This window comes from Tachyglossus aculeatus, chromosome 3 (genome assembly GCF_015852505.1).
Source record: "Tachyglossus aculeatus isolate mTacAcu1 chromosome 3, mTacAcu1.pri, whole genome shotgun sequence".
NCBI classification, from domain to species: Eukaryota; Metazoa; Chordata; class Mammalia; order Monotremata; family Tachyglossidae; genus Tachyglossus; species Tachyglossus aculeatus.
In genome coordinates this window covers 80529367-80557242 of record NC_052068.1, presented here as the reverse complement: position 1 = coordinate 80557242, position 27876 = coordinate 80529367, and the positions used below count along the sequence as shown (strand labels likewise).

Here is a 27876-nt window from a genome sequence, read left to right as displayed (position 1 = left end):
AAAGGAAAGAGCCCGGGCTTTGGAGTCAGAGGTCATGGGTTCAAATCCCGACTCCGCCAATTGTCAGCTGTGTGCCTTTCAGTTACTGCTAGATTTTTTTTTGTCACTCAGCTTTTATGGATAAGATATTTATATTTTCAGGGCCACTCCTTTTCCTGACAGCTTCGTGATGGCTACTCGGTCCGTGGTCCTTCACCTTAAAGAGAAGCAGTGCGGTGAAATGGAAAGAACACATGTCCGGAGGGCCAAACAACCTGAGTTCTAATCCCAACTCTGCCTCTTACCTGCTGTTGTGACCTTGGGCAAGACACTTAACTGCTCCATCCTCTAGTTTCCTTCTCTGTGAAGTGGAGAGTCAGTGCCAGTACTCCCTCCACTTAGCTCTGTGACCCCGCTGTGGGACAGGGTCTGTGTCCAATCTGCTTATTTTGTATTTACCCCAGTGCTTAGAGCAGTGCTTGCCATAGAACCAGCACTTAGATTCAATTGTTATTCTTAGTATTAGTGTTAATAAGAATAATAATAATGTTGCGAGTACCTTCTGTCTCTCTGGCCTCTTTAAGGGTACTTCCTTTAAGGCTACAGCTATGGCTGCCGACAACTGGAGGAACCCGTCAGCATCTCTCAGTTCCTGGCCTTGCCCCGGCCATCGTGAATATTGCTTTTATGGGACACCTCACGGGTCTGATCCCTTAGTAGCTACAGAAGTCATCAAGCTTGGCACAGTTCTGAGAGTCTTGGGTATTTTTTTTTTTTTTGAACACCCAATTCTAGGAGCCTTCCCTAAGGTTAGAATGCAGGCCATGGACTTGGGGATGCCCTATTTTTTTCCTGCTTCCCCTCCCTCTAATACAGTGTCAGAGAAACGATGAGGTGGTAACCATGTGAGCCCACTGTTGGGTAGGGACTGTGTCTATATGTTGCCAACTTGTACTTCCCAAGCGCTTAGTACAGTGCTCTGCACACAGTAAGCGCTCAATAAATATGATTGATGATGATAACCAAACTCCCACCACTGCCTCTTTCCCAAGGAGAAGCCAAGAGTGGAAAGGGGCCAGAGCGGTGATGTTTCATTGCTCTCCTTCCGGATATGAAATAGCCCCTTCGGTCGCTGCCTATGTACTTGTTCTGCATTGAGGAAAGCAAACAAAATACAAAATACATCATAATTTGCAGCATGGCCTAGTGGCAAGAGCACGTGCATGGGAGTCAGAGGTCGTGGGTTCTAATCTTTTTGATTTTTGTCTAGACAAGGCACTGTCCTGAGTATGTCAGTGATTAGGAAAAATCCTGTTAATCCTTCCGCCAGGGGAATTTGTTAGGATTTAACATGGCTTTGCCGCAGGTCTGCTGTGTGACCTTGGGGAAGTCACTTAACTTTTCTGTGCCTGTTATCTCATCTGTAAAATGGGGATTGAGACTGTGAACCTGATTACTTTGTATCTATCCTTGCTCTTAGAACAGTGCTTGGCACATAGTAAGTGCTTAACAAATACTATTATTATTATTATTGTTATTGCAGAGCTTGATATTGTGGGGCAGAGACCATGTCTGTCCCACCTGTGTTTTCCAACACTTAGTGCAGTGCTCTGCACACAGTAAGTGCGTAATAAAATATGCTATTACTACTATTACTTGTCAAAGGGTATAGAGCTTTGGGATGGGATATTAAGCATTTTCTTAAAGCACTGTACAGCTGGGGTTTTCATTAGGGACTGTTAATTGTAATATTGATGGAAGCTTAATTTTTTGAAAGAGACTTTCTCTTTTCATTAATGAAGTTCTACCAGTTCTCCATTGGGAGTCAACGTGAAGGAAGACTACTGTGCCATGGGCATTACCCTGAAATTCTAGTGGTGGATGCCACCAGCCTTGAGGTTCTGTACTCGCTGGTGTCCAAGATATCCCCTGACTGGATTAGCTCCATGAGCATCATTCGATCTCATAGAACACAAGGTAAATATTGCTTCCGTTCTTCAGAACTGTGTGCAGTACCGGTTTGTTTAATGGCAGAAACTTGCTAGTTGAGTAAATTTTGTTTTAACTTGTCAGCATGAAAAATGAAATATAATTCGGATATAATTAAGTGGGCAGTTCTAATCATTTTGCACGTTTTCTGTTTCAGAGGATACTGTTGTAGCAGTTTCAGTGACAGGCATCCTGAAGGTGTGGATTGTTACCTCTGAAGTTAGTCGTATGCAGGTAAGGAAGATGGAGCTGGGTGGGGCCAGATTCTCATTATTTTCCTTTTTGTGTCCCCTAGACTGTAAACTCCTTAGAGACAGGCTACATGCCTACCATCTCTGTTATGTTGTACTCTCCCAAGCGCTTAGTACAGTCTTCTGCACACACTAAACGCTCAGTAAATACCATGGATTGATTTTTGTGTAGACAAGGCACCGTCCTGAGTATGTCAGTGATTAGGAAAATCCTGTTAATCCTTCCGCCAGGGGAATTTGTTAGGATTTGAGAGAAAGTGGATGAGTTTAGTACTAACGATTTTGTGCGAACGGATTGCAAAGCAAGAGATGGAGTTTGTTAAAGCTTCCCTCAAACTTCTCCACACTTCTTTGCCAATGTGTCTCTCTCTGGTGACCTATATAACCTGTATTAATCCTATTTCACCCTGTGTGAAGTCTTACTAGAGATTGTCAAACCGTACCTGGCAAACGCATTTATTATTGAATGGCTCTGGAGCTTCCCGTGGTGCCTCTTTCCTCCACCCGTAATAGAGAAAATGAAATGTTGGATATGGCAACCTATCCTTTCCATTTAGTTCGTTTTGTTTTACTTACGTGAAATTGTTTGAACTAATGAAATTAGTGGAACTAGTCTGATTTATCTTGCTGGTTGGTTTTTGTTTTTTTTGTTGTTGTTGTTTTTTTTAGGATACCGAACCGATATTTGAGGAAGAGTCTAGACCAATTTATTGCCAGAATTGCCAAAGCATCTCCTTCTGTGCATTCACTCAAAGGTCACTCTTGGTTGTGTGCTCAAAATATTGGAGGGTAAGAATTACCAGTTGAGTAAAGAACTGGTTCTTGTTTCTAGAGGTGTGGATTTTTTAAAGTCAACCAGTTGAGTAAAGAACTGGTTCTTGCTTCTAGAGGTGTGGATTTTTTAAAGTCATCATCATCATCATCAATCGTATTTATTGAGCGCTTACTATGTGCAGAGCACTGTACTAAGCGCTTGGGAAGTACAAATTGGCAACATATAGAGACAGTCCCTACCCAGCAGTGGGCTCACAGTCTAAAAGTCATAGCTTGGGGCAGAATTGTTTTAATTTGGCCTAAAGGAAAGAGCAACGGCTCGGAAGTCAGAGGACCTGGTTCCAAGCTGGCTCAGCCCTTTGCCTTCTGTGTGACCGCCGGCAAGTTTACTTGACCTCTCTGTGCCTCAGTTTCCTCATTTGTGAAACGGGGTTTCACAAATTCTCCCGTTCTCCCTTCCCCTTCTACCGTGAAGGACTGTCTGATCTGATTATCTTGTACCTACTCCAGCATTTATTTCAGTGTTTGGCTCTAAGTAAGCACTTAAAACTATAACTGTTATTATTAAACTCTAATTTTACTATCAGTTGAATGTACTCTGTGGTATGAATTGACCTACAGGAAGAGAAGCGCTAGGGATGACTTAGAGGTTGTGAGCAGTAAGCGAGAGGAGAGAACTGTATTATGACTAGACTGTGAAGTAATGGTCTAGTAAAGGAGCTTGGTGGGTTTGTTAAATCTTTGTTACACTGAAGCTATGCAATAAACCATGAGTCTTCGAAGACATTGAGAACATTCATACTACAGAGGTGTCTCTCTAGAGTGAGGGGGTTGCTTTGTTCACAGCCGGCTTCAGACGGTCCTCTTCTCCGAAGCAGCATGAATGGGTTTCCACCACGGTGATGTTCCGTGAAACACTTTATAGAAGAAGGCCTCACAACCTACACAGCTTCACTGCCCTACCCGAGTGGCCTGGGCATCTTGGCCCTGAGATTTCCCCTCTACACTGTAAGGTCCTCCTATACACCAGATGTTCCTTGTAGGCCAGGATCGTGTCTAGCAAGTCTATTATACTATCATCATCAATCATATTTATTGAGCACTTTCTATGTGCAGAGCACTGTACTAAGCGCTTGGGAAGTACAAATTGGCAACATATAGAGACAGTCCCTACCCAACAGTGGGCTCCCAGTCTAAAAGAAAAAAAAAAACAAAAAAAACCCAAAAAAACAATCTCCCAAGTGCTCAGTTCAGTGCTCTGCACACAGTAAATACCATTGCTCGTGCTCTGCTAATGGATCACTGCCACCCCACCACCATCTTCGTGAAGTCACGGTTATCTTTGAGAGAAGCCGCGTGGTAGCCCTCTTTGAGAAGAGAAACAACATGACCACCTTTGGGAGGAGACATTCAGCAGATGCTTTTGGTAAAGGCCGGGTGACCATCATCTCTGGAGGGTTCCTTGTTGTTACCCCACAACCCACACCTCCTTCAAGCAACAGCCTAACTCAGTGGCCGCCTAAAGCTAGCCCTGGTTCCACTTAGCTTCCTTCGGTCCTCTGGGAATCAGACCAGCTTGGAAAAGAGAGCGGTGAAAGAGGCTGTCTAAGCTCATTGGTCCCCCATTTCCCCTCGTTGTTCCTGGCTGCTATTTCTTTGTCGACTTGAAAACATTTACAGTGGCAGTAGGGATGCAGTCTGGTTCCACACAGGTGATTAGCTCTGCATTCTGACGTGGAAAACTTCAAAGCCAAGGCTTTGGGGGACATATGACGGTGCCATTTTCACAACTGAGGTCTTGATATTTTCCTCCTTAAAAGGAGTATATACTTTTCATCCTAGGGCAGGGGGGATGGGGAGGAGAGGAGATAATTAATAAGCCTAGTGGAAAGAGCACAGGCTTGGAGCCAGAGGATCTGGGTTTTAATCCCGACTCTGCCAGTGGCTTGTTGTGTGACCTTGGGCAACTCACTTAACTTCTCTGGGCCTCAGCTACCTCATCTGTAAAAGAAGGATTAAATCCGCCTCCTCCCTCCCCTTTATACTGTGAGCCCGTTGTGGGACAGGAACCAGTGACCAACCTGGTTATGTTGTATCTACCCTAGCGCTTAGAACAGTGCTTGATACAAAGTGCTTAACAAATACCATTGAAATTCTTTTAAAAAATTGGTCCTTGAATAGTTCTGTTCTGCTTCTCCTTCCATGGCCAGGTATTTTGTCTACTTGGATTAGTGGTCTATGTTTGCTGAATTTTACCTCAAGGATTGTGATGATGATAATAATAGTATTTGTTAAGAACTTACTATGTGCCATGCTGGAGTAGATACAAGATAATCAGGTTGGACACATTCCCTGTTCCACTTGAGTCTTATAGTCCAAAGGGCAGGGAAAACAGGTAGTGAATCCTCATTTGACAGAAGTAGAAACTGGCTCACAGAGAAGTTTAGTGACTTGTCCAAGGTCACACAGTAAGGAAGTGGGAGAGGCAGGATTGGAACTCAGGTCCTCTGACACCCAGGCCTGTTATCTTTCCAGTAGGCCGCACTGCTTTTTTTAAGGCACAATAGAAGTATATTTTAAGGTGATTAAATTGTTTAATACTTCATTTAAAGCTGTTCTCCCCGCTATCCCCCGGACTGTGAACTCCATGTGGGACAGGCTCTGTTGGAGCTGATTATTGTATATGTCTCTACACAGGGCTTATTACAGTGTTCTGCACACAGTAAGCACTCAATAAATACAGTTGATTGGTAGATTACTACGGTGCCAGACACATAGTAAGCAAGTACCACAGTTCTTCTGCTGCTTCTGCTTCTTCCCCTTATAATTTTTCTCCTCCTCGTGAATGAACATGTATTAATTTACATATTTCATTCTTAAAAACTTATAAATTCACCTCAAGTCCCCTGACCATTGGCTTCAAGGCTTCTCGCCAGGCTCTCCTTCTAATCATTTGCTTTCTTCACCCTTAGACCCTAGCCCATCCTCTTGTTCCTTACCAAGCTATATTTCATACTGTTCCTCACTCTCAGTTCCCTGCTTCCATCCCCCAACCCTACTTCAAATCAGCCCGATCATACCCCTTCCACATTTACAAAGGCGTCCTGAAAAACCCACCTTCTCTAGGAGCTGTTCTCCAATTAATTTCCACAACCCCAATCTTGTTGACCCTACAGCTACTCTTAGCACATAGAAGCAGGGTCGCCTCGTTAAAAGAGCACAGGCCCGGGAATCGGAGAACCGAGATTTTAATTCCGGCTCTGCCACTTGTCTGCTGTGAGACCTTGGGCAAATCACTTCACTTCTTTGCGTCTCAGTTTCCTCAACTGTAAAAATGGAGGTTCAATACTTGCTCTCTCTCCTACGTAGTCTGCGTGCCCCATCTCGGGCAGGAATGGTGTCTGATCTGATTAAATTGTATCTACCCCGGGGCGTAATGCAGTGATTGACAAAAGTAAGCACTTAAATATAATTATTAGCACTTTTGCAAATATACTTATATTGGCACTACAATTATGAGCACTTATACAAATGTATAGGCATACATATTTCACTTTTTTATCTTTCCCTAGTCATTCTATACCTGTTGTATTTATATTTTTCTCAAGACGTACAATTTCCATTTTAGAGTATAAGCTCCTTGAGGGAAAGGACCATTTTTTTTTTTTACAGTATTCCTCAAAGCATCTGATATATTGCTCTGTCTGCAGTAGGTGCTAAATAAGTGCTATCTAGGGAATGAGTTTCCTTTTAGGAAAATTCCTTCAATATTTATAGAAAAGTGTCAGGGTACCTTATTAGAAGCGGCTTAGAAGCAGTGTATCTTAGTGGATAGAGCACGGGCATGGGAATCAGAAGGGCAGGGGCCTCATTTGTAAAGTGGGGATTAAGAGTGTGAGCCTTATGTTGGACGGGGACTGTGCCAACTTGATTATCTGGATCTACCCCAGTGCTTAGAGCAGTGCTTGACATGTAGTAAGTGCTTAACAAGCACCATTATTATTATTATTAGTAGTAGTAAATTCTCAAACTACATATATCACAGAGGAAGTTGCTTTTATATTAGTATATTTCGCAAAAATATAGGACACTAACTTTATATGTCAGCATTACTATAATATGGAAATTTGTTTTTATAACATGCCCTAACATATGAGAAGCAGCATGGTATAGCTGCCACTTGCCTGCTGTGTGACCTCGGGCAAGTCACTTAGCTTCTCTGTGCCTGTTACCTCATCTGGAAAACGAGGATTCAGACTGAGCCCCATGTCTGAGCCCAACCCAGTTTGCCTTTATCCACCGCAGTGCTTAGTACAGTGCCTGGTACATAGTAAGCACTTAACAAATACCATTATTATTATCATTGTATTGTATTAAGAAACATTGTTTTCTGCCTTCAGGACAAATCCGCTTCGACGTCCCAACTATGCCACATATTTAGCGTGTCCAAAACAGAACTCCTTATCTTCCCACCCAAACCCTGCCCTCCCCTGACTTTCCCATCACTATGATAATAATACTAATAATTGTGGTATTTGTTAAACGCTTACCTGTGCCAGGCACTGTACTAAGCGCTGTGGTAGATATGAGCTGATTGGATTGGACTGGACACACTCTCTGTCCCATGTGGGGCTCGCAGTCTTAATCCCCAGGTAACTGAGGCACGGAGAAGTGAGGTGACTTGCCCAGAGTCACACCACAGACAAGCGACTCAGGAGAAGCAGCGTGGCTCAGTGGAAAGAGCCCGGGCTTTGGAGTCAGAGGTCATGGGTTCGAATCCCAGCTCCGCCACATGGCTGCTGTGTGACCTTGGGCAAGCCATTTAACTTCTCTGAGCCTCAGTTCCCCCATCTGTAAAATGGGGATGAAGGCTGTGAGCCCCCCGTGGGACAACCTGAACACCTTGTAATCTTCCCCAGCGCTTAGAACGGCGCTGTGCACATAGTAAGCGCTTAATAAATGCCATTAAAAAAAAAAAGTGACGGAGGCTGGATTAGAACCCAGATCCTCCTAACTCCCAGGCCTGTGCTCTGTCCACTAGGCCACACTGCTTCTCTTCTAGACAGCCCCACCACCCTCCCTATCTCACAAGCCCGTAACCTTGGTGTTCTCAGCTCATCTCTAGTATTCAAACCACTCATTCAGTCTGTTACTAAATCCCATTGGATCAACCTTCACAACATCTCTAAAGCCCATCCTTTCCTCCCCGTCCACGTAGCCACCACGATGATCCAAACACCCTTTCCCACCGTGCTTACCGCGTCAGCCTCCTTGCTGACCTCCCCGCCTCCGGTCTCTCTCCATTCCAGTTCATCCTTCCCTCTGCTGCCCGGATCATTTTTTCTACAGGTTCAGTTCAGGTGTCCCCACCGCTGGAGAATTTCCAGCGGTTGCCCACCCACCTCCGCAAACGCCCGAAATTCCTTACCATTGGCTTTAAAATAGCCGGTCACCTTGCCCCCTCCTAATTTACCTCGCTGCTTTCCGACTACAAAGCAACCCACCCACTTTGCTCCTCTAATGCCAATTTTCTCACTGTACCTCCATCTCTCTACTGACCTGTCACCCGCATCCTCCCTCTGGCTCGGAACACCCTCCCTCTTCCTATCGGACAAATGATCACTCTTCCCACCTTCAGAGCCTTATTAAAAGCACCAAACCTTCATTTCTCCTTCTCCTCTGAGAGAAAGGGGTTGTCAGTGAGGTAGATGAAATTGAGGAACATCAAGTAAGCTGGCACTACAGAGCAAATTACGCAGGCCGGGGTGTAATAGGAGATCAGTGAGGTGAGGTAGGATGGGGTGTGTGGATTAAGTACTTTAATGCCAATGGTACAGAGTTTCTGTTTGATGGAGAAGTGGATGGGCAACTATTAGAGGTGGATTTGCGCCCTTTGCACTCTCGCTCCACCGCACTTACACGTATTTGTAATTTAACTTTAACTTTTAGACTGTGAGCCCACTGTTGGGTAGGGACTGTCTCTATATGTTGCCAACTTGTACTTCCCAAGCGCTTAGTACAGTGCTCTGCACACAATAAGCGCTCAATAAATACGATTGATTGATTGATTAATTTATATTAATGTCCATCTCCCCCTTCTAGACTGTGAGCCTACTGTTGGGTAGGGCCCGTCTCTGTATGTGACCAAATTGTACTTCCCAAGCGCTTAGTACAGTGCTCTGCACACAGAGCACAATAAAAAAATATTTGTTTATATTTATTTAATATTAATTTAAATATCAATATTTAATTTTAAAATTTTAAAATTAATATTAGTTTAATATTTATTATTTATTTATACATTATACATATATAACATACAATATATTATGTTACTATATATAATATTTATTTATATATTATATAATAAATACGATTGATTGATAGACTGTAAACTCATTGTGGCCAGGGAACCTGTCTACAAAATCTGTTATAATGTACTCGCCATTATATTACTATATATAATATTTATTTATATATTATATATAGTAATATAATATATTATATGTTATATATGTATAACAATAAATACAATAATACAATACAATAAATACAATTGATTGATTGATTGATAGACTGTAAACTCATTGTGGCCAGGGAACCTGTCTCCCAACTCAGTTACATTGTACTCTCCCAAGTGCTTAGTGCAGTGCTCTGCATCCAGTGAGCACTCAATGAATATGAGGGTTGAAGTACCTCTTCTAAATACTGTCTCCTAAAAGGTAACAATGTGGATTTATAATTGTGTGTTTTCCTTTGCTTTCTTTAAGGTATTTGATGCGGGGGACTATTCCTTGTTGTGTTCGGGTCCTAGTGTAAATGGAAAGGCCTGGACTGGAGGTGACTTTGTGTCAGCTGATAAAGTCATCATATGGACAGAAGATGGGCAAAGTTATATTTACAAGCTGCCAGCCAGGTACTCGGTCATAAACAGCAGGTTAGGACTTGAGGAATAAATTAAAATTTCAGAGTCAAGGTAAAATGTATGCTAAAGTTGTTATTTTAGGTATTTTGTCTTGTGGTACAAGAGCATGGTGAAAATTGCAATAAAAACATGGGGTGCCTATTTAAAATGTTTTATACTTTGAAGATAGATACAAATTTAATATGGGAACTTAGATGTAGAATTTTGATACATTACATTTGAAAACTAAGTTGCAGAGTTATTTTATTTTTTGAAAATGGGTGTTCTTTAAGAAGGTAGGGTTGTAAACTCTAGACTATAAGCTCACAGTGGGCAGGAAATGTGTCTATTATATTGTATTCTACCAAGCACTTAACAACAGTGCTCTGCACACAGTGAGTGCTCAATAAATGCAATTGGTATTCATTTAAAATTAGGAAATTCAAAGATTTTCAGACACAGTGACTGCATTAGATGGATAATGAGATTTCTGTGTCTATCCCCCAATTCAGAAAAACCCTACTCGCGAAATGTTGGGATTTAAGGTTTTTCAGTTACTAGTGTTTTCTGTCATCCTCAGTTGCCTGCCGGCTAGTGATTCGTTTCGCAGTGATGTTGGAAAGGCTGTCGAAAATGTAATTCCTCCAGTTCAATGCAGTCACTTGGATAGAGAAGATAAAGAGGTAAGAAGCTGTGTAAAACTGTGTGTGCTTTTCAGGTTTGAACATTTTCTGTTTTGAAAATTTCTCCAAGTAAAAGAAAAGCTTCCTGCCCTCGGTAACTCTGCATTTTAAAGAATTATCTGATCATCCACCTTAAATCTAACAGTGCATATTTTCATTCTCATCTCATCCAACCTCCCCTCTTTCCTTCCCCCACTACCATCTCTCTCTCTTTCTCTCTCTCCCTCTCTCACCCTTCCCACCTCTTCCTATTTTAGCATGTCCAAAATTAACAGTGATAGATCATAAATAAGGCCACTAAGTTTTCATTTTGAGCCCAGGGAGTGTTCTGATTGACCTGGCCACATACGTCATCAACAAAATTGAAACTATCAGGCATGATCTCCCTAAAATCTCCCCTGCTGCTCTTCAATTCCCACTTCCTCTTCCACCCTCTTTGACTCTCCCTAACATTCCCTGTAGTAATTCAGGAAGAGTTCTCTCACCTCTTCTCTAAATTCCCCCCCTCCACCTGTGCTTCTGACCCCATCCCTTCAAACCTTTCTAAAACCCTCGGCCCCTCCCTTTTTCCCTCTTTGCTTGCCATCTTCAAATGTTCAATTTCCAACGTCTTTTTCCCCACTGCTGTCAAACATGCAGTTTCCCCTATCCAAAAAAAACCCCTCCCGTACTCCGCAGCTCCCTCCAGTTATCACCCCATCTCCCTCTTACCTTTCCTTTTCAAACTTTGTGAGACTTGTTTGCACCTGCTGTCTCCAATTCCTCTCCTGCACTTCTCTCCTTGTTCCCCTTTAATCTGGCTTCCGCCCCCTTTACTTCGTGGGCTTTTTCTTACCTTGGACACTGTAGATCACCCCCTTCACCTTGAAAGTTTACCCAACCTTGGCTTCACTGACGCTGCTCTCTGTTGGTTCTCCTCCTATCCCTCTGATCCTTCCCTCTCAGTCTCTTTTGCGGGCTATTCCTCTGCCTCCCATCTTCTGACAGTAGTGGTCCCTCAAGGCTCAGTTCTAGGTCCCCTCCTATTCTCCATCTACACCCACTCCCTTGGAGAACTCATTTCCTCTCATGGCTTCACCTACCATCGCTATGCAGGTGATTCCTAAATCTGCATCTCCAGCCATCACCTCTTTCCTTCTCTGCAGTCTCACATTTCCTCCTTCCTTCAGAACGTCTCTACTCGGATGTCCTGCCAACACCTCAAACGTAACATGTCCAAAACAGAACTCCTTATCTTCCCATCCAAACCCTGCCCCTCCCCATCTTTCCCATCACTGTAGACAGTACCATTATCCTTCCTATCGCACAAGCCCATAGCCTTGGCGTTGTCTTCAACTCATATCCCTCATTCCACCCACAGATTCAATTTGTCACCAAATCCTGTCGATTCTACCTTCACAACGTTGCTAAAATATGCCCTTTCCTCTCCAACCAAACTGCTGCTAGTATGCTGATCCAAGCACTAATCCAAACCTGTTTTGCCTCGACTACCACATCTGCCTCCTCATCGACCCCTCTGTCTCCTGTTTCGCCCCACTCCAGTTTGCACTTCGCTCTGCTGCACAGATCATTTTTCTAAAAACTTTCAGTCCATGTCTCCCCACCTCTAATAGTTGTCCATCCACTTCTCCATCAAACAGAAACTCTGTACCATTGGCATTAAAGTACTTAATCCACTCACCCCATCCTACCTCACCCCATTGATCTCCTATTACACCCCAGCCTATGTAATTTGCTCTGTAGTGCCAGCTTACTTGATGTTCCTCAATTTCATTTATCTCACTGACAACCCCTTTTTTCACATCCTTCCCCTATCCTGGAACTCCTTCTACTCCGTATATGGCAGGCTACCACTCTCCCTATCTTCAAAGCCTTATTAAGGTCTCATCTCCTCCAAAAGGCCATTACCGATTATGCCGTAGTTTTCCCAGTTACCTCTCCCTTCCGCGTCGTCTAGCCACTTGGATCTCTGACCTTTGGGCATTTGATATTTGTCTCACCCTCAGCCCCACAGCACTTTGGTACATCTCTTTAAATTACACATTATAAATTATTTATATAAATATCTGCCTCCCCCTCTAGACTGTAAGCTAGTTGTAGACAGAGACTATGTCTGCCAACTCTGTTGCACTGTTCTCTTTATTTTTTTTTATTATGGCATTTATTAAGCGGTTACTATGTGCAAAGCACTGTTCTAAGCGCTGGGGAGGTTACAAGGTGATCAGGTTGTCCCCCAGGTGGCTCACAGTCTTAATCCCCATTTTACAGTTGAGGTAACTGAGGCCCAGAGAAGTGACTTGCCCACAATCACACAGTCCGGGTTTGAACCCATGACCTCTGACTCCAAAGCCCGTGCTCTTTCCACTGACCCACGCTGCATCTCTTAGAAGCACTTACTATGGTGGTCTACACATAGTAAGCACTCAATAAATATCATTGGCTGATAGATACTGATTAGTATTCAGAATAAAATGGAGAGGAAGTAGGATAGAGAGGGAGTGAGGAAGGGAGGATATGGGGAAGAAGGAAAGGGGGATATGGGGAAGAAAAAATTGTGATGCCAATTTGTACTTCCCAAGCGCTTAGTACAGTGCTCTGCACATAGTAAGCGCTCAATAAATACGATTGATTGATTGATTGATTGAAAGGAAAGAGCAGAGGAGAGAGAATAGTACAGTATTAGTGATTTACCTTACTGTTAGAGAGAGGCTTTTCTCCTCTTTTTCATTCATTCAGTCATATTTATTGAGTGCTTACTGTGTGCACAGCAATGTACTAAGCGTTTGGGAAGTACAAATTGGCAATATACAGAGACGGTCCCTACCCAACAATGGGCTCACAGCCTAGAAGGGGGAGACAGACAACAAAACGAAACAAATAATAGACAGGTGAATTACAGTGCCTGCCACAGAGTTAGCACTTAAACACTACAATTATTCTCATTATTGTTACAAGGAGTGAAGGAATTTTAGTGTTAATACAATTAATAATAATAATAATAATGGTATTTGTTAAGTGCGCAATTAAAACAACACAGGTTTACACTCACAAGGAGTAACGGATGGAGCGGTCACCTCCCCTTCGAAGGAAGGAATAACAGATCTGGGGAAGGTAATGAGGTCTGGATTATAGAGCAGATCCGCACGGGATCAACTGAAAAGATTAGGCCCCATTATTTCAAATGCAGCGGGGAAACTTGGGGCTAAAGGGACTCAAACTCGGTACTCTTTTTGAAAGACCAGTTTATATTGTAAAGGTAGTGAAGCGCTACGAACCAAATAGTGCAACTTCTGAAGTTGTAGACTCACTTTGACTTAATTTTTATTATCTGTTATTAGTGAATATTCCTTTTTATAATAAATTTTGCTTAACAGTATTTCTTGGAATAGTAAAGGTGAAACTTCACTGCAGGGAGAGATCGTACAATTCTGAAAAAGTTTGAGTGCTTGTTGTAACCAAGGATAGTCACACACCTAAGAGAGATGTAATCAAGTTGACAGTGACTTGGTTTGCACCTGTTTTAATGAGCTTTTCAACATTTCACCATTGTTTCTTTAAATTAACATCGCAAGTGTGCAGTTCTGGGCTTTAAATAGTAACCCTACACAGTTGTACACAGTACAACCTATCGACCATTGAAACTACCATTAGTGCATCTAGTTTGGCTGAACTTGTAGGAATTACAGTGTTTTGCTGACACAGATATGGAGTTGGGGGAGATGGAAAGGGCTGGAAGAGTAAAGTACAGGAAGTCTTGGGGATGCAGATGAGATCGTATAGTTCAGGGAGAAATAATGGGCAGGAAGAGAGAAATGGTTATGGAAAATAGGGAGCGGTGCTAGAAGTGGGAAGGTAATAGGGTATACAGAAGCAGTGTGGTGTAGTGGAAAGAGTACGGGTTTGAGATGCAGAAGGACTTGAGTTCCAATTCATTTATTCATTCATTCAGTCATATTTATTGAGCGCTTACTGTGTGCAGAGCACTGTACTAAGCGCTTGGGAAGCACAAGTTGGCAACAGATAGAGACGGTGCCTACCCAACAGCGGGCTCACAGTCTAGAAGGGGGAGACAGAAAACAAAACATATTAACAAAATAAAATAAATAGAATAGTAAATATGTACAAGTAAAACAAATAGAGCAATAAATCTGTACAAACAGATATCAGCTCTGCCACTTGTCTGCTGGGTGACCTTGGGCATGTCGCTGCATTTCTCTTTGCCTCAGTCCTCATCTGTAAAATGGGGATTGAGACTTTGAGCCCCACGTGGGACAGGGATTTTGCCCAACCTGATTTGCTTGTATTCACCCCAGCACTTACTACAGTGCATGGAACATCGTAAGCGCTTAACAAATACCACAATTATTATTATTATTATTATTATTATTATTATTATTATAGATGCGACAATATAAACCAGGGGTTTACTGATACAGTTCGCTCCTGGTTCTCTTTATGCTCCTTTGTCGTATCCTTCTCAGTCTTTTTGCCAGCACCTGCCACCCCTTAACTGAAAAGCATTGTGGCCTAGTGGATAGAGCATGGGCCTGGAAATTAGAAGGACTTGGGTTCTAATTCTGGCTCTGCCAGTTATCTTATGGTATTCATTGGAGAAGCAGCGTGGCTCAGTGGAAAGAGCCCGGGCTTTGGAGTCAGAGGTCATGGGTTCAAATTCCGACTCCACCAATTATAATGATGGCATCTATTAAGCGCTTACTGTGTGCAAAGCACTGTTCTAAGCGCTGGGGAGGTTACAAGGTGATCAGGTTGTCCCACGTGGGGCTCACAGTCTTAATCCCCATTTTACAGATGAGGTAAATGAGGCACAGAGAAGTTAAGTGACTTGCCCAAAGTCACACAGCTGACAATTGGTGGAGCCGGGATTCGAACCCATGACCTCTGACTCCAAAGCCCGTGCCCTTTCCACTGAGCCACGCTGCTTCTCTAAGCAATTGTCAGCTGTGTGACTTTGGGCAAGTCACCTCACTTCTCCGGGCCTCAGGTCCCTCATCTGTAAAATGGGGATGAATCCTGTGAGCCCCCCGTGGGACAACCTGATCACCTTGTACCCCCCAGTGCTTAGAACAGTGCTTTGCACAAAGTACGTGCATAATAAATGCCATCATTACTACTCGTTAAGCGCTTACTATGTGTCAAACACTATTCTAAGTGCTGGAGTTGGTACAAGTTAATTACCAGGGAAGTGGCAGAGCTGGGATTAGAACCCAGGTCTTCTGGCTCCCAGAGTGGTGCTCTTTCCACCAGGCCACACTGCATTTCTTGCCTGCTGCGTGACCTCGGGAAAGTCACTTAACTTCTTTGCTTCAGTCGCATCATTTGTAAAATGGAGATTAAGACTGTAAGCCCCATGTAGGACATGGACTGTGACAAACCTGATTAGCTTGTATCCACCCCAGTGCTTAGTACGGTACCTGGCACATAGTAAGTGCTTAACAAATACAATTTTTTTTTAAAAAAGTGATAGCTGACAAGCATAGTGGAAGACCAGAAGAGGTGGACTGTGTGAAACACAAGTATATTTAATGTGAATCAGCTAGTATTAACCCAGACATCTTTAGCTGTTGTATTTTATTCCTGTTCCCAGCACTTTTATACATAGAGAAGCAGCGTGGCTCAGTGGAAAGAGCCCGGGCTCTGGAGTCAGAGGACGTGGGTTCAAATCCCGGCTCCGCCAATTGTCAGCTGTGTGACTTTGGGCGAGTCACTTCGCTTCTCTGGGCCTCAGTTACCTCATCTGTAAAATGGGGATGAAGACTGTGAGCCCCCCATGGGACAACCTGATCACCTTGTAACCTCCCCAGCGCTTAGAACAGTGCTTTGCACATAGTAAAGTGCTTAATAAATGCCATTATTATTAATATATGTTTATTTTTCTTTGTTTTTTCAATTATTCAGCCGTTTAATACTATAAGTATTAGTATTATTGTATGAAGTGTTTACTGTGTGTCAAGCACTGTCCTAAATGCTGGGGTAGATATAAATTAATTGCGTTGGACGCATTCCATGTCCCACAGTCTAATCTTGATCATGGTACTACTTCCTGATATATACTTTTGTCTTCCTTCTCCTCCCTCTATTTGTTAATTCTTTTTGTCTTTTTCACTAAATTGTAAACTCCTCGAGGATAGAATATTTGTTTTCTGTTTTCTTTCAAGTGCTCAGTACAGTGTTTCACAATCAGGTGATCTTCAGTAAGTAGTCCTGGTTGATTGACACAACTCTGGGAAAAAAAATGAGTTTGGTGTTTTTCCATGAAACCCATTTTTCTGCTGATTGGTAACATGCTCTAACTGGAAATTTTTTGACATATCTCTGTTCTGCAGTTACTAATCTGTCCTCCCGTAACTCGATTCTTCTATGGACGTAGAGAGTGTTTCCATAAACTACTAATCCAGGGAGACTCTTCGGGAAGACTCTGCATTTGGAATGTGACTGACACACTTGAAAAGCAAGCCAGCGTAGAAGGTACTGACGAAAATTGAACCTTTTTTTCCTAAATAGAGTATTTTTTAAGGAAGCATTTCTTCACTTGATTGTATGAAAGTATAATTTTGGGGGAAATAAATGGGAAGAAAATGTATTGGCTATGTTTTGACATTTTCAGAAGGTATGTTTTTACCCGTGCCAGGTTCTAACCTCTATTTTTTTCCCCCCTTAAAAAACAGGATTGAAAATGACAACTTCCACTTGTCTTCAGGAGGCGTTTGGGAAACTCACTCCTTGTCCAGCTGGAATCATAGACCAGCTGAGTTTGCTTCCCAGCAGTAATGAACCCCTTAAAGTGACAGCAAGTGTGTACATTCCCTCACATGGGCGGCTCGTTTGTGGCCGTGAAGATGGAAGCATAATTATTGTGCCAGCAACACAAACTGCTATAGTGCAGCTGCTGCAAGGGGAACATATGCTCAGGAGAGGTAAAGAAGTGCAGTTTTGAACTCTAACCAAGTAATAATGAAAATAATTTAAGGATTAGAGTGCTATGCCATTGATGCCTTTGGGTTTTTTTAGCAATATTCCAGGTCAGGTGCTGGGTGTTGCTTGGTAAATATATATTAATAATAATAACGGCATTTGTTAAGCATTTACCATGTGCAAAGCACTGTTCTAAGCGCTGGGGAGGATACAAGGTGATCAGGTCATCCCACGTGGGGCTCACAGTCTTAATCCCCATTTTACAGATGAGGTAACTGAGGCACAAAGAAGTGAAGTGACTTGCCCAAAGTCACACAGCTGACAAGTGGTGGAGCCGGGATTAGAACCTGTGGCCTCTGACTCCCAAGTGCTCTTTCCACTGAGGCATTTGTGACCTTTGAGAGTGTGGTTTCTATTGAATTATGTCAGCTGGAACACTGCTGTTTTCATGATTAACATCTTTCCTTTTGAAATTACTAGAGGTGACACTTCAGGGAGCTTAGTGTGGGAACGCACAGGAACCTGTCCCACTTATATGTTGCCAACTTGTACTTCCCAAGCGCTTAGTACAGTGCTCTGCACACAGTAAGCGCTCAATAAATACGATTGATTGATTCTTCTGTCAGTGGGGTGATGATAAACTACAAAACTCTCCACCAGCACGTCATATCTTCTATGTGGCTACTCCTGAGCTCACTGTCTCCTCTCTTTCCAAGATTAACTTAAAACTGCATCTAACTCTTGCCTCTACAGCCTCTGTTGCCTTGCCATCTCTGTTCTCCTGGAACTCACTCTCCCACCCCTCCACGTCCACCAGACCACAGTTTGCCCCATCTTCTAAACACCTGATCCACACCTTCCCCAGTTATTTCACAACACCCTCTTATATCAATTTGGCAGCCACTCTGAGCATATAACTGTTTTACGCCCATGCTCAGTACTCTATAATTTATACATATACAATTATTCAGCTGTTTTATCCTGGCACAGTCACACTCCCTCCTGTTTTATTGTCTTACAAAGATTCCTGCTATTTCTGATGATAATGTTTATCTGTCTTTGTCATTAGGTTGAAAAGCCTTTGTGGGTTTACAACTCTTCCCTCTCCAGTGGCTCTTACTCCGCTGCTTTAAAACATGCTCATGTCCCCTCTATTCTAAAAGAATCCTCTTCCTTACCCCCACAGCTACTTCCAGTTATTGCCCATCTCTCTCCATTGCCATCCCTTTCTAAACTCCTGATGTCTCCACTTCCTCTCCTCCAATCTGGCTCCTGCTTCTTCCATAGAAACTGCCCACTCAGAGGTCACCCATGATCTCCCTCTTGCCAGATCCAATAGCCTCTTCCCTATCCTGATCCTTCTCGACCTCTCAGCTGCCTTTGACCGTGTCAACTACTCCCTTCTTCTGGAAACATTATCCAGCCTTGGCTTCACTGACACTGCTTTCTTTGGTTCTCCTCTTATCTCTCTGGTCTCAGATTCAGTCTGTTACTCGGACTCCTCTTCTGCCTCCCGCCCTCTAACTGTGGAAATCCCTCAGGATTCAGTTCTGGGTCCCCCTGTTTTCCCTATCTACACTCACTCCCTTGGGAAACTGATTTGCTCTCGTGGCTTCAAACTACCACCTCTGTGCATATCATTCCCATATCTACATCTCCAGCCCTGATCTCTCTCCTTCTCTGCAGTCTTGCGGTCCTCCTGCCTTCAGGACATGTCTACTCGGCTGTTCTGTTGACACCCCGAACTTAAACGTGTCCGAAGTAGAACTCTTTATCTTCCCACCGAAACCCTGACCTGCCTCAACTTATCCATCACAGTAGATGGCACCACCATTCTTCTTGTCTCACAATCCTGTAACCTTGGCATTATCTTCGACTCATCTCCCTCATTAAACTCACGTATTCAGTGTGTCACCAAAATCTTATCAGTTCAACCTTCACAATATCGCTAAGTTCTGCCCTCTCCTCCGCAGCCAAACTGCTACCGTGTTAATCTGATCACTTATCCTGTCCCGCCTTGATTTCTTTATCAGCCTCTTTTCTGACCTCCCTGCCTCCTGTCACTCCGCACTCCGTTCACATTGCTGCCTGGATCATTTCTCTACAAAACTGGGTCAATCCCCCCACTCACCCCAGACTGTGAGCCTGTTGTTGGGTAGGGGGCCGTATCAATATGTTGCTGATTTGTACTTCCCAAGCGCATAGTACAGTGCTCTGCACACGGTAAGCGCGCAATAAATACGATGGAATGAATGAAAACTATTCAATCGGTCCATGTTTCCTCACTTCTCAAGAACCTCCAGTGGTTGCCTATTCACCTCCACATCAAACTCTTTACCATAAGTTTTAAAGTACTCAATCACTTTGCCCTCTCTTACCTTACCTCCCTAACTTCCTCTAGACTATAAGCTCATCGTGGGCAGGGAATGTGTTTGTTATTGTATTGTGGAACGCCCTCCCTCTTCGAATCCGACAGATGACCACTCTCCCCACCTTCAAAAGCTTTTTAAAAACACATCTCCTCCACGAGGCCGTTCCTGACTAAGCCCTCATTTCTTCTTCTCCTTTTCCCTTGTGTGTCACCCTTGCACTTGGGTTTGCAACCTTTATTCATTTTTCCCTCAGTCTTACAGCACTCATTTACATGTCTATAATTTATTTATTTATATTAACGTCTACCTTCCCCTGTAGACCATAAGCTTGTTGTGAGCTGGGAAGGTATCTACCAACTCTGTTAAATTGTTCTCTCCCAAACAGTGCTCAGCACATAGTAAGAAGCAGGTGGCCAAGTGGATAAAGCAGGGGGTTGGGAAACAGAACGATATGGGTTCTAATATCATTCATTCAATCGTATTTATTGAGCGCTTACTGTATGCAGAGCACTGTACTAAGCGCTTGGAAAGTACAATTCGGCAACACATAGAGACAGTCCCTACCCGACAACGGGCTCACAGTCTAGACAGGGGAGACAGACAACAAGACAATATCACTCTGCCATTTGTCTACTTTGTTACCTTGGGCAAGTCATTTTAACTTCTTTGTGCCTCAGTTACCTCATCTGGAAAGTGGGGATGAAGACGGTGAGCACTATGTGAGACATGGCCTGTGTGCACCCTAAGTAACTTGTAGCTACCTCAGGGCGGAGTGCAGTTCCTGCCCCATAGTGAACGCTTAACAAGTAGCATTAAAAAAAATAAAAATAAGCACCCAGTAAGTCCTATCCATTGTAGGCAGAGGATGTGTGTTTTGCTTCTGTTGTACTTACCCAATCAGGCTCTGCACACAGGCACTCAATAAACACCAGTGATTGATTAATTGATTGTTAAGTACAAGGAAGATGCCTAGTCAGCAACAAAGGGAAAGGCTCCGGAGAGTAAATATCAAAGAGCCACAGCTGGCCCTGCTGTTACCACCCAGCTACAAATAGTTTTGTTGGTTCAGTTTCTTCTAACCAGTCTCACAGCTAGCTTTGGATCCCGATGAAACAGCTCCAGAGCCTTTATTTTAGAAAGAAACATATTTCCAGTAAGTGAAAAAACCGAGTGTAAGTATAGTAAAATGTGATTGCAATATTTTCGTCACTTATTTGGTAACATTACCATTTTTTAGTCACTTAAAAATGGTGAACGTTTTGGATGTCCAGTTCACAGCTGTAAGTTTGAGATGTTTATTGAAAATGAAGGTAATGATTTTGCTCTAATTTGTAACCAATCTCTATCACAGGTTGGCCACCTCACAGAACTCTACGGGGTCATCGGAACAAAGTTACATGTTTACTGTATCCTCATCAGGTCTCCGCTCGTTATGACCAAAGATATCTGATCTCTGGAGGGGTGGATTTCTCCGTTATAATCTGGGACATATTTTCCGGCGAAATGAAGCACATCTTCTGTGTGCACGGTGGCGAGATTACCCAGCTCCTCGTGCCTCCTGAAAACTGTAGTGTAAGTTGACTATAAAAGGAACAGAAAAATGAGTGTGTGAATCAAAAATGGTGTTTAAGCAAAGTATGCAATAGAGGTGTGTGAGGTTAACAGTTTGCCTCAAAGTTTGAAGATGTAAAAATATGTGAGTGTTTATAATTTGTAGAGCATACTTTCATTTTATTGCCTCTGAGGCGGAGTTACATTATGAAAAAATGTTATCATTGCCAGTATTCATACTTTGCATGGCAAAGGTATTGTTGCACAACCACCTGTATTTTTATCAATGGGACAAAAGAACTTTAATCTATATGGGGATGAGAATATTAATGTATTTGTTCTTAATGTGGGTTATTGATTACTTAAAGGGTAAAAAGCTCTTTTCTTGAGAGTGTGTTTTGTGACGTGTTAAAATGACCTCTGTACTCATTAAATGCTTGCCATGTGCCAGGCACTATACAAAGCAGTGGGATAGATACAAGATAATCAGGTTGGACACAGTCCATGTCCCATGTCGGGTTCACAGACTTAATCAATCAATCAATTGTATTTATTGAGCGCTTACTGTGTGCAGAGCACTGTACTAAGCGCTTGGGAAGTACAAGTTGGCAACATATAGAGACAGTCCCTACCCAACAGTGGGCTCATAGTCTAAAAGGGGGAGACAGAGAACAAAACCAAACTAACAAAATAAAATTAATAGAATAGACATGTACAAGTAAAATAAATAGAGTAATAAATATGTACAAACATATATACAAGTGCTGTGGGGAAGGGAAGGAGGTAAGATGGGGGGATGGAGAGGGGGACGAGGGGGAGAGGGAGGGAGGGCATGCCCATTTTACAGATGAGGTAGTTTAGGCGTTGAGATGTTAAGTGACTTGTTCAAGGTCACACAGCAGATGTGTCAGAGCTGGGATTAGAACCCAGGTCCTTGGACTCCCAGGCTGTGCTCTTTCCATTAGCCCACGAAGGGGTCTCTGAGTACAGAATGTGCAGGCCAAGCCATCTGGGTGTAATTGGGCCTTTTTAACCCCACTGCTTTTAGGTTTCCACATCTCGGTGGTTTTAGAGTGCTGTGTGGCTATTTTGGGTTCTTCTCTTTCTCTTTGTCATTGAGGAAAAACCCATGACCATTGGTATAGGACTAAGGAGTGAACATTTGAGATGAGAAGTTATAATACTGGTTAATGATAATTGTGGTATTTGTTTCGTGTCCATTATGTGCCCGGGACTGTACTAAGATCTGACACAGTCCCTGCCCCACGTGAGGCTCACAGTCTAAGGGGGAGGTAGAATGGCTATTTCATCCTCATTTTACAGGTGAGGAAACTGAAGCCAGAGAACTTAACTGCCTTGTGCAAGGTCACACAGCAGGCGGTGGCACGGCCAGGACTATGTCAGTCATATTTACTGAGCGCTTACTGTGTGCAGAGCACTGTACTAAGCGCTTGGGAGAGTACAGTTACAACAATAAACAGACACATTCCCTGCCCACAACGAGCTTACGGGCTGGAGGGGGAACTCAGGTCCCCTCACTCGCAGGTCTGCCCTTTCATTCAAATGTATTTATTGAGCGCTTACTGGGTGCAGAGCATTGTACTAAGCGCTTGGAAAGTACAATTCGGTAACAGATAGACAATCCCTACCCAACAATAAGTTACTGCCCTTTCCATTAGCCCACACTGCTGCTTATTCGCAGCGTGTCAGGACCTTCTCTACACGTGTCTTACTTGTTTTTGGCCATACCCATGGCGCTTCCCTTCAACCGAACTGCTAGGTACCGGCTTCAGATGAAGGGCAGGGTTCATTCATTCATTCAGTTGTATTTATTGAGCGCTTACTGTGTGCAGAGCACTGTGCTAAGCGCTTGGGAAGTACAAGTTGCCAACATAGGGAGATGGTCCCTACCCAACGGAGGGCTCAGTCTCCTCTGTAATCTCTGAAGCAGCTCTTGGACTTCCACCTGAACATTTTTGGCATTTAAATCTAAAGCATTGGTTGATTAAAGCAGTGTTTCAGGTGCTGTATTCCCCAAGACTTTTTGAGGCCAGGGATTGTGATTGCTCTTTTTTTGTCTCCTCAGCTCTTCCACAGGGGACAGGGTCTGTAGCTAGTTAATTCCCACGTCTGTACTCTTTGCTTAATACAGTGCCTTGCACACAATGAATGTCTAAATACTATTATTGCAAGTGCTTAATGAATACGATTGGTTTATTCCTGACATCTCAAAGCTGTGTGAGAGAATTCTGAGCAGAGCGCAACAATCTCTCTCTACCCGTTTAAAGAACCAGTGAAATGAAGCTGGATTCCCAGCTGATATATGCAGAAGATGACACAGAAAATGACTGACTAAATTATAGCATCAGGTCTCTTAAATCCATACACTGCGTTAAAAATCATCAACCTGAGTCATTTCTCAAACATATGATGATTCTAGGTCCTTAAAACTCTACTGAAATTTATCCTTTCTCTGACAGTAACATTTCTTTAAGTGGTCATTTGATATTATGGTAGAAAAACCTGAAACTTCAGAGTTTTTTTGTTTGTTTTTTTTTCAACTAGAATAACAAATACATTTCCAAAATGTCTCAACTTCATGCATTTTTGCTTGTGATTTATATAAAGGCATTAGGTGGACCTACATACAAAGGAATACGAAAATTTGCATTTGACTCATTTTGTCCAATTTGGTAGCTGGCAGTGTATATGTGCTTCACTGTTGGGTAGCTGATTTTAAACACCTTGAAAAAATTATAGTTTTCTTCTTTCTTATAACTAACATTTAAGACTATTGATTGGGACCATCATGCTGCCCTCTTGTAGGCATGTTGTAATTTAACAAGGGGAAGACTTATTGCTTGCAATCGCTTGTTCAGTGAGCTGGTAGTTTTAAAACATATCAATACGTGTGGTTAAAGACCACTGGGCCTGATGGATGCCAAACAAAACTGAGGATGGGAAAAGCAGTGAGAAAATCCAAGCAAGCGTCTGTGGTCTTGGGAATTTGTACTTCCCAAGCACTAATTTGTACTTCCCAAGCGCTTAGTACAGTGCTCTGCACATAGTAAGCACTCAATAAATCCGATTGATGATGATGATGGTCTTGTACATTGCAGAAGCAGTATACATTCTGCTAATGACCATAATAGTTCTATTAAAGCTGGCCCCCCTTTCCCACCCCACAGCACTTATGTAGATTTGTACATATTTATTACTCTATTTATTAATGATGTGTATATAGCTTTAATTCTATTTATTCTGAGGGTGTTGACACCTGCCTACTTGTTTTGTTTTGTTGTCCGTCTTCCCCTTCTAGATTGTGAGCCCATTGTTGGGTAGGGACCGTCTCTATATGTTGTCGATGTGTATTTCCCAAGTGCTTGGTACAGTGCTGTGCACACAGTAAGTTCTCATAAATACAATTGAAGGAATGAATGAATCTCAGTCCCTGGAGCATGACTGGTTTGCAAATTTATTCTGAATTGAATTTTAAATAGAAAGTTATTTTATAGCACCAGAAGATACATTCATTTATTCATATGGAGTTGACTATCCTTGAGATATAGCAGAAACAATTTAACCCTTTTTTCCTTCCCTGAAAGTTTGAGGATGCCTGAAGGGTATTAATATTTGAATCGGCTGTTACAACTGTTTTTTCTTTAAAGTGGTATGCTTTTTCTACTGCAAAATTAAAGGCATTCAAACAAGAGGACTGTTTGTTTTCCCTTAATTCTGAAGCTTCAGGTTTAAGTAGCAGCATTGCTCCCTGTCATGAGTCATTCAGTCTTAAGTTCCTTCTTGTTGTTATAATAATAATTATTATTTTAAATGGTATTTGTTTAGCCCTTACTGTACGTCAGGCACTGTACAAAGTGCCGGGGTAGATACAAGCTGATGAGGTTGGAAACGGATCGTGTCCCACATGGGCCTCCTAGTCTTCATCCCCATTTTACAGAGGGGGTAACTGAGGCCCTGAGAAGTAATCAGTATCAACTGTATGACTTTGGGCAAGTCACTTAACTACTCTGTGCCTCAGTTACCTCATCCTGTATATATGTTTGTACGTATTTATTACTCTATTTTACTTGTACATATCTACTCTATTTTATTCTGTTAATATGTTTTTGTTTTGTTCTCTGTCTCCCCCTTCTAGAGTGTGAGCCCACTGTTGGGTAGGGATCGTCTCTATATGTTGCCAACTTGGACTTCCCAAGCGCTTAGTACAGTGCTCTGCACACAGTAAGCGCTCAGTAAATGCGATTGATTGATCCACAAAATGGGGATTAAGACTGTGAGCCCCACGTGGGAGAACCTGATTACCTTGAAAAGTGCTTGGCACAGAGAAAGCGCTTATTAAAGTGATTTGTTCAAAGTCACACAGCAGACAAGTGGCATAGACAGAATTAGAACCCAGGTCCTTCAGACTCCCGGGCCTGTTTTCTTTGCACTAGGCCATGCTGCTTTTCGTATTTTGCCAGCCATGATGATTCTTTGGTTTTCTTGGCTGTTAGTGTCTGTGTTTCTCACTGAGTGCCAGGGAAGGATGCTCCGTTGCATATTTCCTCATCATCATCATCAATCGTTTTTATTGAGCGCTTACTATGTGCAGAGCACTGTACTAAGCGCTTGGGAAGTACAAATTGGCAACATATAGAGACAGTCATCATCAGTCGTATTTATTGAGCGCTTACTATGTGCAGAGGACTGTACTAAGCGCTTGTCCCTATCCAACATTGGGATAGGTCCCTATCCAACATTGGGCTCACAGTCTAAAAGGGGGAATTTCCTGTCTTGTTCCACCTTCATTCTTCCTAACGCATCCTCTTTAAAGCTAACATTTCCCCTTCATCCCACCTTTGACTTTCCTCAGATCACTTCTGTATTTTCCAGATGTCTCCTTCACAGACGCTTTCACTAAAATAACCCCTTTATTGACTGGAACCTGATATTTTAGACTGTGAGCCCACTGTTGGGTAGGGACTGTCTCTATATGTTGCCAACTTGTACTTCCCAAGCACTTAGTACAGTGCTCTGCACACAGTAAGCGCTCAATAAATACGATTGATGATGATATATCGTTTTTTAAAAAAGGAAATGATTTTATGTGCTCTGTGGGATTTGAAGCGTGGACTTCTTTTTAGGAGGGAACTTAGTAATGGAAAGCATTTTTAGAAGTGTTCAGTGGAATGGATAAATCTAATGTCTGGTTTCTTATTTTTAAATATAATTGTCCTTGGTCAGAAGACATTAGGGAAACTAGCAGGAATTCCGAAGACCTGTGTAAAGTAAGGAAGGGTTGAGGCTTATTTATATTGAGATTTGGAAGTGTCCTAAGCACAAGTGTTCTCCTGTTTCTCAAAGACTTTGTGAGGCGTTCTGTGAAGAATACAGGGACTGTAATCCCTATGGGCATGGCTTTGTAGAGGCTCTCCTGTGCCATTAACTTCACCTCCGCGGTTTTTCAGGGAGGAAGGGTGGAGTGGTTAGCCTCCCCTGCCTTTGGGTTTGGAAAAGAATCTAAGGAGGATCCAAGGTGGTGGGATTTCTGTGGCCGGGTCCTCCGGTGGAGAATGGGAGCCGGGGTCTCCACGGCACGTGCTGGAGCCGTTGCAAAGTGAACGTTGATCCTCGTGACCCTAATGGGAGCTTGACACAAACAAGCATTTAACTCTGGGGTGGCAGCGTGATTTGTGTGGATCCCTCGGGGTGCACGATGAGCTGAGGCGAGCTCCATGGTGGGAGCTAAGGAAGCTGCTTCACCTGCCCCATTGCCCGATGATGATCGGGATTTGCGTAGTGAAACGGGAGCTCTACGCTTTGCACCTCTTCTTTTTCCTTCCGCCCTTCCTTTTCCCTTTTCCTTCCCTCTGGGTTGGGTTTTTTTTGGTTTTTGTTTTTTGGTGTTTGTTAAGCTCGTATTATGTGCCAAACACTGTACTGAGTGCTGGTGTAGATAAAGCTAATAAGGGTAGACACAGTCCATGACCCACATGGGGTTCACAATCCTAATCCCCATTTTACAGATGAGGGGATTGAGTGACAGAGAAGTGAAGTGACTTGCCGTGGCATAGGGGATAGAGCATGGGCCTGGAAATCAGCAGGTCATGGGTTCTAATCCTGACTCCGCCACTTACTTGCTGTGTGACCTTGGGCAAGTCACTTCTCTTCGCCTCAGTTACCTCCTCTGTAAAGTGGGGATTAAGACTGTGAGCCCCCGTATGGGACAGGGACTGTTTCCAACCCAATTACCTTGTATCTACTCCAGCGCTTAGAACAGTGCTCTGCACGTAGTAAGTGCTTAACCAATGCCATAACTATTATCCTGCCCTTTTCCTCTCCCCCACCTTTCCTCTTCTCCTCCTCTCCCCCGCTTTTCCTCCTCCCATCCCCTCTTCCCATCCCCACAGCACTTGTGTATATCTGTACATATTTATTAC

General features: G+C 43.0%; 1 protein-coding gene across 1 annotated transcript in view; it reads left to right on the top strand.

Annotated features, from left to right (window-relative positions):
• WDR7 (WD repeat domain 7) overlaps positions 1-27876 on the top strand; it is a 451784-nt gene that overhangs the window by 23894 nt on the left and 400014 nt on the right. The window contains exons 5-12 of the mRNA XM_038743534.1: positions 1782-1956; positions 2126-2202; positions 2889-3008; positions 9764-9909; positions 10478-10580; positions 16925-17066; positions 17267-17515; positions 21237-21457. Coding sequence (XP_038599462.1) covers positions 1782-1956; positions 2126-2202; positions 2889-3008; positions 9764-9909; positions 10478-10580; positions 16925-17066; positions 17267-17515; positions 21237-21457 — 1233 coding nt within the window. The remainder of the gene's footprint in view (positions 1-1781; positions 1957-2125; positions 2203-2888; positions 3009-9763; positions 9910-10477; positions 10581-16924; positions 17067-17266; positions 17516-21236; positions 21458-27876) is intronic.